This window comes from Prionailurus viverrinus, chromosome A1 (genome assembly GCF_022837055.1).
Source record: "Prionailurus viverrinus isolate Anna chromosome A1, UM_Priviv_1.0, whole genome shotgun sequence".
Lineage (NCBI taxonomy): Eukaryota > Metazoa > Chordata > Mammalia > Carnivora > Felidae > Prionailurus > Prionailurus viverrinus.
Genome location: NC_062561.1, coordinates 29,799,337 through 29,814,273, shown reverse-complemented (window position 1 = coordinate 29,814,273; position 14,937 = coordinate 29,799,337). Strand labels below are relative to the sequence as shown.

General features: G+C 49.6%; 1 protein-coding gene across 3 annotated transcripts; it reads left to right on the top strand.

Moving 5' to 3' along the window:
- Nucleotides 1-289: 289 nt before the first annotated feature.
- PCDH8 (protocadherin 8) lies at nt 290-14,699 on the top strand. Of its 3 annotated transcripts, XR_007155201.1 has the most exons (6): nt 290-3,120; nt 3,325-3,532; nt 4,020-4,852; nt 6,103-6,108; nt 13,392-13,396; nt 14,689-14,699. XR_007155201.1 is itself a non-coding variant. In XM_047873631.1 (3 exons), the coding sequence occupies exons 1-3, from the start codon at nt 487-489 to the stop codon at nt 4,391-4,393; spliced, it is 2,925 nt and encodes a 974-aa protein (XP_047729587.1). In that variant the 5' UTR covers nt 290-486; the 3' UTR covers nt 4,394-4,972. The 3 variants fall into 3 exon arrangements, 2 of the variants coding, with proteins under 2 accessions (XP_047729587.1, XP_047729573.1); XM_047873631.1 differs by lacking the exons at nt 6,103-6,108; nt 13,392-13,396; nt 14,689-14,699 and having other exon boundaries at nt 290-2,829; nt 4,020-4,972; XM_047873617.1 differs by lacking the exons at nt 6,103-6,108; nt 13,392-13,396; nt 14,689-14,699 and having other exon boundaries at nt 4,020-4,972.
- Nucleotides 14,700-14,937: the final 238 nt, after the last annotated feature.

Sequence of the window (14,937 nt, the reverse complement as noted above, 5' to 3'; positions counted from 1 at the left end):
ATCCACCCCCTTTAACTCCCGGCGACCTGTGCCAACTCCTCTGTATTCAGGGCGCTGACAGGAAAGGAAAAAAGGCGAAAGGAGTTAAACAAAGAAAAGATTCCCTAATTTTCCTTTCTTGTTTTCCCCTCTAAGCCTTTCCACATTAAAGGGATTGTCAGAGGCTGGCGTAGGAGCGGCGCGAGCGTGAAGCTGCCATTGGCCGCCCGGCTCTGGTTATTTGCATATCGGCTGTCATAAAAGCGGAGGCGGCGCGCAGCGGCGCAGCTCCAGCAGCTATAGAAGGAAGGGAGAGGTGTGTAGTGTGCACCGGACTGAGCGTCCTCAGAGCCCGCCGGAACCTCGAGCTGCAGCCCACAGATCTCCCGCACTGGGCTCGCAAAGAGCGTGCTCGGAGGAGCCTGGGACTCACGCCCGGACCTGCACCTGCAAACCAGAGAGGAATTGCTCCCTCAGCTTTTTGGAATAGCACTTGGGGCTAGCGGCATGAGTCCGGTGAGGCGCGGGGGCAGCCCCTGCCTTTTCCCTTTACAGCTCTTCAGCCTCTGTTGGGTGCTTTCAGTGGCCCAGAGCAAGACAGTGCGATACAGCACCTTCGAGGAGGACGCTCCTGGCACGGTCATCGGGACCCTAGCTGAGGACCTGCATATGAAAGTATCCGGAGACACAAGCTTCCGCCTGATGAAGCAGTTCAACAGCTCGCTGCTCCGAGTGCGCGAGGGCGACGGGCAGCTGACCGTCGGGGACGCGGGCCTGGACCGCGAGCGGCTGTGCGGCCAGGCACCACAGTGCGTGCTGGCCTTCGACGTGGTCAGCTTCTCGCAGGAGCAGTTCCGGCTGATACACGTGGAGGTGGAGGTGAGGGACATCAACGATCACGCGCCGCGCTTTCCCCGGGCCCAGATCCCCGTGGAGGTGTCCGAGGGCGCAGCTGTGGGCACGCGCATCCCGCTGGAGGTGCCGGTGGACGAGGATGTGGGAGCCAACGGGCTGCAGAGCGTGCGCCTGGCCGAGCCTCACAGCCCCTTCCGCGTGGAGCTGCAGACGCGCGCGGACGGCGCCCAGTGCGCGGACCTGGTGCTGCTGCAGGAGTTGGACCGCGAGAGCCAGGCCGCCTACAGCCTGGAGCTAGTGGCCCAGGACGGCGGCCGCCCGCCGCGCTCCGCCACTGCCGCCCTCAGCGTGCGAGTGCTGGACGACAACGACCACAGCCCGGCCTTCCCGCAGGGTGCCGTGGCCGAGGTGGAGCTGGCGGAGGACGCGCCCGTGGGCTCCCTGCTGCTGGACCTGGACGCAGCCGACCCCGACGAGGGCCCCAACGGCGACGTGGTGTTTGCCTTCGGTGCCCGCACCCCGCCCGAGGCGCGCCGCCTCTTCCGCCTGGACCCGCGCTCGGGCCGCCTCACCCTGGCAGGACCCGTGGACTACGAGCGCCAGGACACCTATGAGCTAGACGTGCGGGCCCAGGACCGCGGTCCCGGGCCTCGGGCCTCCACCTGCAAAGTCATCGTGCGCATCCGCGACGTCAATGACAACGCTCCGGACATCACCATCACCCCGCTGGCCGCCCCGGGCGCGCCTGCCGCCTCTCCCTTCGCCGCCGCCGCCGCCGCCGCCGCCGCTCTCGGGGGTGCGGACGCGACCTCGCCGACCGGACCTGGAACGCCGGAGGCCGGCGCCATCTCGCTGGTGCCAGAGGGGGCGGCGCGCGAGAGCCTGGTGGCGCTGGTCAGCACCTCGGACAGAGACTCGGGCGCCAATGGGCAGGTGCGCTGCGCCCTCTACGGGCACGAGCATTTCCGGCTGCAGCCGGCCTACGCGGGCAGCTACCTGGTGGTGACCGCGGCGTCCCTGGACCGCGAGCGCATCGCTGAGTACAACCTGACGCTGGTGGCCGAGGACAGAGGCGCGCCCCCTCTACGCACCGTGCGGCCCTACACGGTGCGCGTGAGCGACGAGAATGACAACGCGCCACTTTTCACACGACCAGTCTATGAGGTGTCCGTACGTGAGAACAACCCGCCCGGAGCCTACTTGGCCACGGTAGCCGCCCGGGATCCGGACCTGGGCCGCAACGGCCAGGTCACCTACCGGCTGCTGGAGGCCGAAGTAGGCCGTGCCGGGGGCTCGGTGTCCACCTATGTGTCGGTAGACCCGGCTACCGGGGCCATCTACGCGCTGCGAAGCTTCGACTATGAGACCCTACGCCAGCTCGACGTGCGCATCCAGGCGAGTGACGGTGGCTCCCCTCAGCTCTCCAGCAGTGCCCTGGTGCAAGTGAGAGTACTGGACCAGAACGACCACGCACCCGTCCTGGTGCACCCGGCGCCGGCCAACGGGACCCTGGAAGTGGCGGTCCCCGGGCGCACGGCAAGGGACACGGCGGTGGCGCGTGTGCAGGCCCGGGACGCAGACGATGGTGCCAACGGGGAGCTGGCATTCGAGCTACAGCAGCAGGAGCCGCGAGAAGCCTTCGCCATCGGCCGCCGCACGGGGGAGATAGTGCTCACAGACGACCTCTCCCAGGAGCCCCCCGGCCGCGTCTTCCGGGCTCTGTTGGTCATATCCGACGGCGGCCGCCCCCCGCTCTCCACCACTGCCACTGTCAGCTTCGTGGTGACAGCAGGTGACGGACGCGGGCTGGTGGCGCCCGCCAGTGCAGGGAGCCCGGAGCGCTCTCGCCCGCCTGGCTCGCGGCTCGCGGCGTCGGGGCCGGCGCTACAATGGGACACGCCGCTAATCGTCATCATCGTGTTGGCGGGAAGCTGCACGCTGCTGCTGGCCGCCATCATCGCCATCGCCACCACCTGCAACCGCCGCAAGAAGGAGGTGCGCAAAGGGGGGGCCCGCCGGGAAGAGCGGCCCGGGGCGGCGGGCGGCGGAGCCTCGGCTCCCGGCTCCCCGGAGGAGGCTGCCCGGGGAGCCGGGCCCAGGCCCAACATGTTCGACGTGCTCACCTTCCCTGGCAGCGGCAAAGCGCCCTTTGGCAGCCCCGCGGCCGACCCGCCCCCGCCCGCGGTCGCTGCGGCCGAAGTGCCGGGCTCGGAGGGCGGCAGCGCCACCGGGGAAAGCTCCTGTCACTTCGAGGGGCAGCAGCGGCTCCGCGGCGCGCACGCCGAGGTGAGGCCTTCCTTCGGCTGGGCGCCCCCCTCCGTGCTCCGCGGACAGGCTGGGGGAAGGGATGGAGGGTTCTGGGTGTGCTTGCGCCGGAGAGGTCTAACCTGTCACACTTGTTTTTTTTTTTTTTGTTTGTTTCTTGTCCAATCCTCACCGCTCCCTCCCTCCATCCCACCCCCGCCCCGCTACTCCCATTCCCTGCTGCAGCCCTACGGTGCCTCTCCCGGCTTCGGAAAGGAGCCGGCGCCCCCTGTGGCGGTCTGGAAAGGACACTCTTTCAATACCATCTCCGGCCGAGAAGCTGAGAAGTTCAGCGGCAAAGACAGCGGCAAAGGGGACAGTGATTTCAACGACAGCGATTCCGACATCAGCGGGGACGCTCTGAAAAAGGATCTCATCAACCACATGCAGAGTGGTGAGGACTCTTCTTTCCTGCCAAGTTCAACGTTCCTTCTCTCCCCGCCCCCTTCTGCCCTCCTCTCACTCTCTGTTCCCCCAGCCCTCCTCCTCCTTCCCCACTTTTTTCAGTCCTCGGGGTTTGGGATCCCAGCCTTCCTCAGAGAGAAGAATTTCAAAATGCCTCGTCGAGGCAGCTCCACCACCTAAATAAAGAACACAATCCCATCCGGTTAGGCGGAGGCAGGGGTGACGCTAGCTACCTGAGGAGGGGAATTCTGCTTATCAGGTTTTTAATTTGCTTCCAGCCAAAAAGCTGAACCAACTTCGTGTTAAGGTGGCTTCATAGGAAGCAGTATTTCTTTCAAATCTTGAATCGTCGCGTTCACCCCCATACTCTTTTTTTCAGCCACCCTGACCCCGTCTGACATTCTGAAGAGGGAGGCGTAGCTGTATGCAATCTCAGTAACAATCATCACCCTCTCTCCCTTTCTCTTTTCTGTTAGGACTGTGGGCGTGCACCGCTGAGTGTAAGATCCTGGGCCACTCTGACCGCTGCTGGAGCCCGTCATGCGGAGGGCCCAACACACATCCCCCGCCTCACCCACCGGCCCAGATGTCTACCTTCTGTAAGAGCACGTCCCTGCCTCGTGATCCTCTGCGCAGGGACAATTACTACCAGGCCCAGCTGCCCAAGACAGTGGGGCTGCAGAGCGTCTATGAGAAAGTGCTACACAGGGACTATGACAGGACAGTCACTCTGCTCTCCCCTCCCCGCCCGGGGAGGCTCCCAGACTTGCAGGAGATTGGGGTACCCCTCTATCAGTCCCCCCCTGGCAGGTACCTGTCCCCAAAGAAGGAAGCCAATGAAAATGTGTAATCCCATGCTGCATGTCTTCACAACATATACAGGTCACTCCGAGAAGCCCCTAAATTATTGACAGGTTTCAGTGTTGTATATATAAATATGCAAGATGTGCCTTAAAATGAAGTTGTTGGAAGCTATTTCCAATCACATTGGTACTGTTTGGTATTTGCAAACAAAAATGTAGTTAATGTAATTTTTATGAAATGTGTGCAGTATTTAATTTTTCTTATCATGCTATTGACTTTAATTTCACTTGCGGCTTGCCATTTTCTTAGTGTTTTTAACCTGTACATTGTGTAATGTAATGTTTGTATATAATGAAATTTTGTTATATTTTTATATAATAAAAGCTAAAGTGGAAGTTATTGCCAAAGGAACTGTCTGTAAGACAAAAAAAAAATGGGAATTACTTAATGGAAATTTACCTTTCACCTGAAACAACCTAGTGTTTGAGAATTTTTGCCTTGCCAAGTATACCTTGTATATCTTGAGTCTGTGGTAGATTTCAAGTTCAATGTTACTTAATTACATTTGGTTTTCTGTAAACCGTGTCACTTATAAGCACAGTAATAAAGGATTTGTCATGTGTTTGAAGAATCTGCTAATTGCTTTTCATGAAGTTGCCTACAGTTAGACATTCACAAATAATCTAAGAGCCAGAATTAAACCTTCTTTCAAGTGCTAATTATTTGTGCATTATTAATATTCACAGCAATATTAAATTTCCAAGTATTGGAAAGTCTCATCTGAGTATTAAAAATACTTTATTTTGTAAATCATGCACAACTCCATTTACATCAGGCACTCTATAAAATCCTTTTCCTCATTTATTCACTCAACAGATATTTATGGTGCATCTACAAAAAGTGGAGAAAGCTGTTCGGGCTGTTCATTCACTAATTAAACATCTGTTGAGTTTTTACTAACTGCAGTAACTCCTCTAAGAGCTGGAGTTCGAGGTTAAGAAGACCTAATCTCAAGGAGCCCTTAGCATATAGGATGTTAATAGCAAAAAGACACTCAAATGTACGGGTGAAATGACATGGTACTTGGGATTTGCTTTAAAATATTCTAGAAGGAAACATGGGGCTACATGAAACAAGACTGATAAAATATGGATCATTGCCACTGCTAGCATGGGTACATGTGGAGATGGAGGAGGGTAATGATACTGATCTATTTGTGTGTTTGCATGTACTTGATGTTTGTTATGGAAGGTTTTTAAAAAGCCACTCTAAAAGACCTATGTCTATTTCTTATATTTAATGCATTCATTTCATTGGAAATTAAAATGATAACAATAAGCGCTAGCATTTACTGAACAAGCTTTAAAATGAGCAGAGCTCCTTACAAAGCATCTGCATGAATTATCTCATTTAATCCTCAAACTACCCCCCATGAGATGGGAACTATCATTATCTCCATTTACAGATAAGGAAACTGGGGCACAGCAAGGTTAGGTAAAATGCCCAAAGTCACACAGCTAATCAGTGCCCAGAATGAGATTCAAACCCAGATTATTCAAGGCAAGAAAATAAAATGAAGCAACAAGAGGTTGTTTTTTTTTTTATCTTGAAAGAAACAAAGAGGTGGAAAAGTCCCAATGCATTGCCTTTACCGCCTGATTATTGTTTAGCTCTTTATATTTGTGAAGTGCCTGTGTTCCCTTATTACTAATTACAGAGTGTGAGGCACTGTAATGAATAGAGGAGCCCTCAAAGCTGCCTGTTGAAGTCATAATTGAAACCAGTGGTGGCTCCAAGCCAAACAGCAGGGTGGTCACACACAAGTGCTTCGCCACCCACGGCCTACACAAAGTTCAGCGGTTTCTTCATGCAACTGAGCTGAGCATGTGCCTGACAAGTTCAGACTGCCCAGACATCCCGTTCTAAAAGAAAGCATCAGATGTGGCTAGGTTACCAGACAGCTCCAGAGCCACGATGACCAGGCGCCAGCAGAGAGAGCCCTAGCTAGAACTCCCATTTCAACATCTACATCTTTATTCTTGAGCCAGTCCCATCAAATGCAGAGCCGAAGGACCAATAATCCCACACTGCCGTCTAAAAACATCCGATCTCTGGGGTGCCTGGGTGCCTCAGTCAGTTAAGCGGCCGACTTCAGTTCAGGTCATGAGCTCACCTTTGGTGGGATCAAGCCCTGCCTCCGGTTCTGTGCTGACAACTCAGAGCCTGGAACCTGCTTCGGATTCTGTGCTTCCCTCTGTCTCTGCCCCTCCTCCACTCGTGGTCTGTTTGTCTCTCTCTCAAAAATGAAAGAAAGAAAGAAAGAAAGAAAGAAAGAAAGAAAGAAAGAGAGAGAGAAAGAAAGAAAGAAAGCATTCAATCTCTGAATGTGTTTGCCTGTTTTTATCCTTCCAAAGTAAAATACTGTCATTGTCATTATTTTATTTTGTACCATGAAAACTATTTCATTAATCCAAAAAATCAGTTGTCAAAACCTCTATGACTTCACCATCATATTTTCCCTTAGAGAAATGACCATTAAGAGACCTTATTTTTGCTTAGAACTTAAAAAAAAAATCAAACATACAATTCAGTCCATAAAATTGTTTGTTTAAACCAAAAAAAAAAAAAAGGCAGGGGTGGGGGAGTTGGAGGGGAGTTCTAAGGGCCAGCAGCAGGAGCTCTCAGAGAAATGGGAGTTAAGTGCAAGAGGCTTCATGCTTTTCTCTAGAAATGTTGACTTTGTGTACATTTCTAAGAAAATATATTACTTATTAAATTAAATGAACAGCTCTAAATGCCGAATACTTAGGACAATGCCCAGCCCATGGTAATAATTGCTTCGTTCTATCTTGCCTTCCTTGAAAGCCAATCTCTATAGTAACTATCAGCCCAGTCCCACCACTAGGGAAGAGGACACAGACTCGGGCTGTCTGGCCTTGTTTCTCAATCAGTTTGCTTTCTTCACTTTTTCCTCTTTCAGTATGTCATTCAGAGCCTTGTGTATACTCAACACTCTACAAACAAGTGCAGCTAAAGTAAACATCACAGGCCAGCTCACAAACCTTAGAGATCTGTGATGGTATCACAAACACCTCTCTCGAGCTGGAGGCCAACAACCCTTAGGCACCTTGGCAGTGAGCACTGGGACATGGGAAAGTCCTTGGGGAAGTGGGAGTGTCACCTTGAAAGAGAAAGCTCAAGCCAGACTTTCCCAGTTTCATATTTTTATATCTGGCCCCATTGACTTGGATGTCCTACACTTCCTATAATAAAATATCCATCAAAGAAACCACTTCAGAAAATTAAAATGTAAGTGGTTTCAACATCTATTGAAAAATGCATTCTGAAATAGAGTGAAAACAGGATGCATATCTTCAATACAAATATATATGCACATGGAGAGAAAATATATATACAATCAGGATGAGTTCCATGCCATAATTAGCTAACTATCTGGCTTATCTCACTTGGCACACATAAGGTTTTATCCTCTAAAAATTCCATTTTAGAAAACAAGCATATTCACTTTAGTATTGAATTCAGTAACAACGGGATAATTGGAATGCTCTAAGTTTTAAAAGCAAACTGAAGCAAAGTAATACAATACTCGATGGAGAACTGTGCTTTGCAACAACTCAGAAGGGCTTTGAAAATGCTGTCTAGTTTTCAACAGCTATGCAATAACTCAAGAGAGTATTTATTATTCCCTTTCTTCAGAGGAAAATAATCTGCAATGGAATTCACCAACAAGTTCAAAGTCACCTAATGAGTGAACAGCAGGTAAAAAGAGACACCAGGCTGTTTTAAAAGGCATCAGTTAAAATGCCAGATTAAATGTGCCCTTTTACCAGGGGGAAAAAGTCTTCACTCATTATCCGAGTACAGGATTTGCTCCCACGAAACTTGTAAAAGAAATTTCAACATGTCAGAGTAAAATCCACATAGTTTAAGGCGAATCAGGGAAATTCCATTTTGCCCACCCACTGTGACACTTGGCTATATGATGGACACTTTGGACTCATTGTGTCCAAATGGAAATCACCCCCTTTCCTTACCACCATCATCCCCCAAACTACCTCTCTGGCAATTGTTCTAAACCCAATGAATGGGACCACAGTTTATAGACCAAACCCAAAATACACACCATTTTAAGACTCCACCCTATTTCTTTCTTCCGCTCAATCAAGATCCGTTGGTTCTATTTTCTAAATATTTTTTTAAGTTTACTTTTTTATTTTGAGAGAGAGTGAGAGAGAAAGAGAGAGAGAGTGAGTGAGCAGAAAGGGGCAGAGAGAGGGGGAAAGAGAGAATCCCAAGCAGGCTCTACATGACCTGAGCTGAGATCAAGTGTGGGTGGCTTAACCGACTGAGCCACCCAGGCGGCCCTCTACATATCTTTTTAAGTGTTCCTTCACTCCACGCAGGAGATCTAATACTCTGCCCAAGTTCCCACTCTGAAGTCCACCTCAGCTTCAGAGGCTGCTTCGGGTTGCATCTGTGATAGTCTCCATCATCACGTCTGTCTCTGCTGCTTGAGACTTGCTTGAGGCCCCAACACTGGTAGGGCCACACAAGTTTATTCAGCCTGTGCACAGAGCAGTCTGGAAGGATGGGGGATTTAAGACCTGCAGAGGCAACCTTCAGCCAATTAGGGATGAGTTTGGTGGACAAACACCCCAGCTTTCCTGTCTTTTGGAGGGGCAGTTTTGAGTTATGTTCTACACAGTTCTCCTTAGAATCCCAAGTGAATTTGAGCCCCAGTTGCCCACAGCAGCAAGGCACCCAGCAATACCCCCGCTCATTGGTGTTTCCCTACCTCACTTTCCTCAGTGCTTTCTAGGGTCACTTCCCAAACAAATTTCTTGCACCCAAGTCCCTGCCTCAGTGCCTGCTTTTAGGGAGACTATCCAAATTAGGATGGCTGCACAAAAACAAGAATAAAGATACCATTTTTTAGTGATTACTGTGCTCTACACACTGCACCAAGCACTTTACATGCAATCCTCACAGCTTTGCAAGGTAAGGACTCATTAGACCATCTTACATATGGGAAAAGCAAGACTTGGAGAGGTAAGGTAACTTGCCGTAGGTCACACAGCTAATTGGGGGTGGGGGGATGTTGAGACTAAAATGGACATCTGTCTAATACAGAATAAGAAATACTTGGGGCTCCTGGGTGGCTCAGTTGGTTAAGCATCTGACTTCAGCTCAGGTCATGATCTCGCAGGTTCATAAGTGAGTTGTAGTCCTGCATTAGGCTGTCTGCTGTGGGCACAAACCTGCTTCAGATCCTCTGTCTTCCTCTCTCTCTGTACCTCCCCTGCTTGTGCTCTCTCTCTCTCTCTCTCTCTCTCTCTCTCTCTCTTTCTCAAAAATAAAATAAACATTTAAAAAAGGTGGGGGGCACCTGGGTGGCTCAGTCAGTTAAGCATCCAACTTCAGTTCAAGTCATGATCTCATGGTTCGTGAGTTCGAACCCCACTAGGGGTTCTGTGCTGACAACTCAGAGCCTGGAGCCTGCTTGGGATTCTGTGTCTCCCTCCTTCTCTGCCCCTCCCCCACTTGTGCTCTGTCTCTCTGTCTCTCAAAAATAAACATTAAAAAAATTGTTTTAAAAATACTGCCTTATTCAAACTCTCATGGTATCTTTCCTGGGTTCCAGCACAACGCTACCTGCTCTGCCTGTCCCCTTCCACTCCAGCCTCCACACTGCCACCATAAAGACTTTTTCTAAACATCTGATCTCAGTCACTCTGCTGATTAATACCCACATGACTCCCACCACCTTTAGGAAGTGCTGTCGGTGGCATCCCAGACCCTTCATGCTCTTGCCACCACCACCACCCCCCACCCCGGCCGCCCTCCCTCCCCAGACTGGGTCCTGCTGCTGTCCCTTCCTCCCCGCCAGCCCACCTGCTATGCACACCTGGAGCTTCAGCCACAAGGATCTATGTAGGTTTCACGAAGGGCCTTCATGCTGGCCCTTCAGCCAGGGCTAGCATTCTATTTCCTCTCCCTCTCCCCATCTTCCTCTCCTATGATCCTTTCTTCTTACCCTTCAAGACTGTTCAAGAATCACTTCACCTCCTCTCCCAGCCACCAGCCAGACCAGGCAGGGCACACCTCCTATGTACTTCCTTAGCGCTTACCAAACTGAGGGTGATCATTGCTCCATATCTCTCTCTCCCCCGGCGGCCCATGAAATCAAGGACTGTGTCTTTCATCTCTCTATCCCCAGCACCTGGCTGGTACATAATCAGGATTCAATAAAACCACTTGCTGAATGAAATGATTTACTGAGCCAAGCACAAAAGGTCATGGTTACACACCACAGCCAAGAGACTCTGCATCTACAAGTCAACATACCTCCCCACAAGGGGTCTATGCTAAATATGCCTCCAAATCAGACATGACCAACAGATTCAGGATCTCATCCACCCCAGCCAGTCTAGTGATGGCAGGAGTTCCAGAAGACCACAGAATAGCATCAGCCCTGTCCACATAGAAGCCACCTTACCTATTGAAGTTCAACCCTTCCCCCATCTTCAAGTCCCAATGCAGCAGCACCTCTTAGACCCAACTCAAGCCACTCACAGAAGTGTGTGGGCATCATTTTTCTGGAGATTTGATGTGATCTAGTCCATTTCAGTATTTCAGTATCTGAAGCAACATGGCCCCAATACAAATAATTGTCAAATCTATCTTTCATTCTAGGCAAACACAGCAAACCATGCAGTTGATGAAAGCATCTAGTTGTTTTCTATGTTAAATGTTGGCTATTAGTCTCTTCTCTTATTGAGACTTTGTCCATTTTGCTAATTTTTCTCCTATCAGTTCTAGGAGAATAGCTGCTGCGGAGTGAAGATTTCCTTCTGATGAATGTCACTAGATCATCGGAGAAAGAACTGGACTGTTGGCAGTAGTGGGTGAGTGGGTGGAAACGGAATCTCAATTTTATTCAGTGACTGACTTTCAGCCATCACTGAACCTCCTTGTGATTCATTCTACTTATCAGCCAAGAGCCCTTAATCACCAACCTCACTGCAGGTCTGAGAATGAACTAATGATGCTGAAATGCAGCAAGAATGCTAAGGGCTGTGTCTGCCATCCTCTCGTGCTGAAGAAATTCAGTGTCACCATTCTGTCTCTGGCATTCCTCCCAAAGCATGGTGGGGCATCTCCCAAACTATATCTACATACAAAACTAGTAAATGTCCCATTCTACAACATTATCTAGATTTTTTTTTCAGGTACCCATATGGACCTCTTAAGTATCTTCATAAATCTTTCAATTCCTTGCTCAACTTTGGGTGACTATTCCTGAGCAGCACAGCCTGAGATGGAGATTCTCCTAAAAATCACTTATTGAAAAAGTTCTCTCAGGAGAAAGGGAGGGAAGCCAGCATGAGAGGGCAGGAGAAAAAAGCTTTCCTGGGAAGGAAGCCATCATAAGTCTTCAGCAGCTCACAGCAGCCAGGAAGGAGTGCAGGGGCTCCACAGGTACTTGTGGGTGGGGCACCAAGAGCATTGACTTTAGCAGCGCTTCCCAAATCAGAATCACCTAGAGGACTTGTTAAGACACAGAGTGCCAGGGGCACCTGGGTGGCTCAGTCGATTAAGCGTCCGACTTCAGCTCAGGTCACGATCTCGAGGTCCGTGAGTTTGAGCCCCACGTCGGGCTCTGGGCTGATGGCTCAGAGCCTGGAGCCTGCTTCCGATTCTGTGTCTCCCTCTCTCTCTGCCCCTCCCCCATTCATGCTCTGTCTCTCTCTGTCTCAAAAATAAATAAAACGTTAAAAAAATTAAAAAAAAAAAGACACAGAGCTTCTGATACAATAGGTTTGGGGTGAGGTCCTATAATGTGCATTTCTAACAGGTTGCCTGGTGATGCTGCTGCTGCTGGTCCAAGGACCACTCTTTGAGAAACACTGCACTATGGAGATTATGCAGTGTCTCCAGAATATTTAACTGTATGCTTGTCACAGACACCAGAACAAACAGAAAACCCCCAAGTAGAGACAAGGTGAAGTGTTAAGTGAAACTTGGAGCTAAAAAGGCAGGATCCTGCCCCATCTACCAAGACATCATCTACACTATGTGCCTTGCCTCTATCCTCTCCTCCCCTCACCTCTCCGCTCCCACAGCACACAGGTGAGAGGTGTTGGGAGAGGTTAAAGGGGGCCTGGAGAAGTCTATTGGTGTCCACTCCATGCTGCTCACAAATGATGAGGTTCCTGCTGGAGTGCTGTGCACAGCTCTGAGTGGTACAACTTGTCAGGGACCTGGGGCATGTCTGAAGGGGAAGGAGTGGGGGTTGAGGGTACTCAGTGCAGTAACGTTTCATGGGGGAGATTTGGTAAACAATCTATAACAATGCATGATACTCAAAACTAGGATGGGTTACCTCAAGAGGTGGTGATTCCCTGTCACTGGAAACTTTCAAGCAAAGGTAAGACAATGAGTTGATCGAATAAGGGGTGAGGAGTTCTGATTTGGGGGTCAAATAAGGTAGCCTTTGCGTTTCCTCCCAAGCTTATTAGTTACTAGTTTATGCAAATTCCTGTTATGGCCTTTCTTCTTCTCTCCAGGTATTCTCAGTGTCCTGTCCTGCTCTACCTGATTCTCAAATGGTAGAAAGCTTAGCACTCTAGCTTTTATTCCATTCATCTTGTAAGAGCCTCTAAATTCCTTCCAGTTTTCTAAGAAAAGCCAGAATAATTCCTGTTTTCCTGGTTGGGTACTTAGCTGATCTGAAAGACCAGGTCTATAATTTTCTCCTTTTATGGCATAAAACCCAACTCTTGTCCCTGCGAAATTGTCTTTGATTTGTTGTAAGGTATTTCTCAAGACACTTTTTAAAATATACTGCTCACAATGACAGCCCTCTGTCACTGATCATGATAAGTGGCCCCATCTTACAGAAAGGGAAACCGAGCAAGATTATCAGAAGCAGGTGTCCTCCCTCTCCCTACCTTCGTCCTGCCACCTCAACCCTCTCTTCGGTGCTTATTAAATGGAGATATTTATTCAACCTAAGTCCCAAGCTTATGTTCATTTTCAATCATTTAAGAATTGAGTCACTGGGGTTGTGTTTTGGCCAGCCTCCTGCATTCACTCATTCCAGACCCATGCGCTAGAATACAAAGGGGCTGTGATTCATTTCTGCTCTTCAGCTTCACTAATCAGAGAAGCCCATGGCTCTTGCCATGCACTGAGTGATATAACGGAAATCTCTAGTCTGAGGGCATGAGATTCAGATGCAGCTTTAAAAAAAAAATGTCAGGCAATCTGATTTACTGTAGCTGTGGAGATGTGGGAAGAAAAAAGAGCAAGAGTGGGTTGTTTGTGTTCTCTCTTACTCCTGACTAGGACACAGACAACTACCAATTTGCTTGACCAAGTCATCCATGTGGGCTCACATAACTCCAGCCAGACAAGGACGAATGGACAGGCCCGAGCAGTGCACAGACAGCCAGTTTATAGGAAACATCATCAAAATCCCCACGAAATGCAACGATCCACAACTAGTTTCCAGAACGCCTCTGAAAAAGAGAACTGCATCTGGTTGGTATATTGAGATGGGGAGGGGGGGAGATCAGCTGCTGACCGGCCTTCCAAGGAAGGTCATTAATTGTCAGTTAATGTTGTTGTTTTTTTCTTTGCTGAATGGGGTGGGCGCGTCTGAAGCAAGTTGAACCACTGGGAGGAAGAGAGGGTGATTATCCTCTGCCTTTTCTCACAGCCGTTTTTCAAAACAAATGTTCAATGAATATTTAAAGGATAGAGGCTTAGGGGACCTAAATCTTGTTTGTGATGTTTTATTTCTTTTATTTAAATAGATCTGCAATGAACATGACAAAACATTAACATTTGTCAATTTCCATTGGTTAGACAGATGAGTCCTTGTTTTGGTTGTTGTTGGGTTTTTTAACCGCAACAAAAGAGTATGGCTTTGAAAGATCACTTCATTTCTTAGCTTGCCCAGGGCTTCCACAGGTCTTTATCCCACAATATTACTACTGTGCCACCATCCCCCCACCCTCATTTCTTATCCCTAACTGAGCACTGCTTTGGGCAGGATAAATATCAACATGTGAGTGGTGAACATAATCACAGCCTAAAGACATGAGCATATAGGTTCCCGGGTCAGAGAGAAGCATATGAGTGTCTGGGATACATGGATAATGTCTCTGGCCAGCCCACCTCTCCTCCAGGGAGTACCTTAGAGTCAGCGACACCGTCCAGCCAGTTACGTAGAGGAGTGAGAACAACAACCCTTACAGAGCAGGGTTTATGCTACGTCAGACTTGGGACTAGGCCAGGATCTGGGGGAGTTCCAAGACACCTCTGACAGCAGAGGATGAGCCATCTCCCCGACTCTATATGCAGGCACCTCTTTATAAATATCAGCTTTATGACATTCACAGCCAGACTAGTGTGGCCAAGCTCCTGGCACTAGACATGGTCTCTGTTTATTTTGAAGGACCTTATCTTTTCAAGCACCAAACATCTAAGGAAGACATAGAAAAGGAGAATTCAGATTGTGGCCTTCTGGTAGACCAGAGTGGGGACTGGCTCTCAATCTACTAG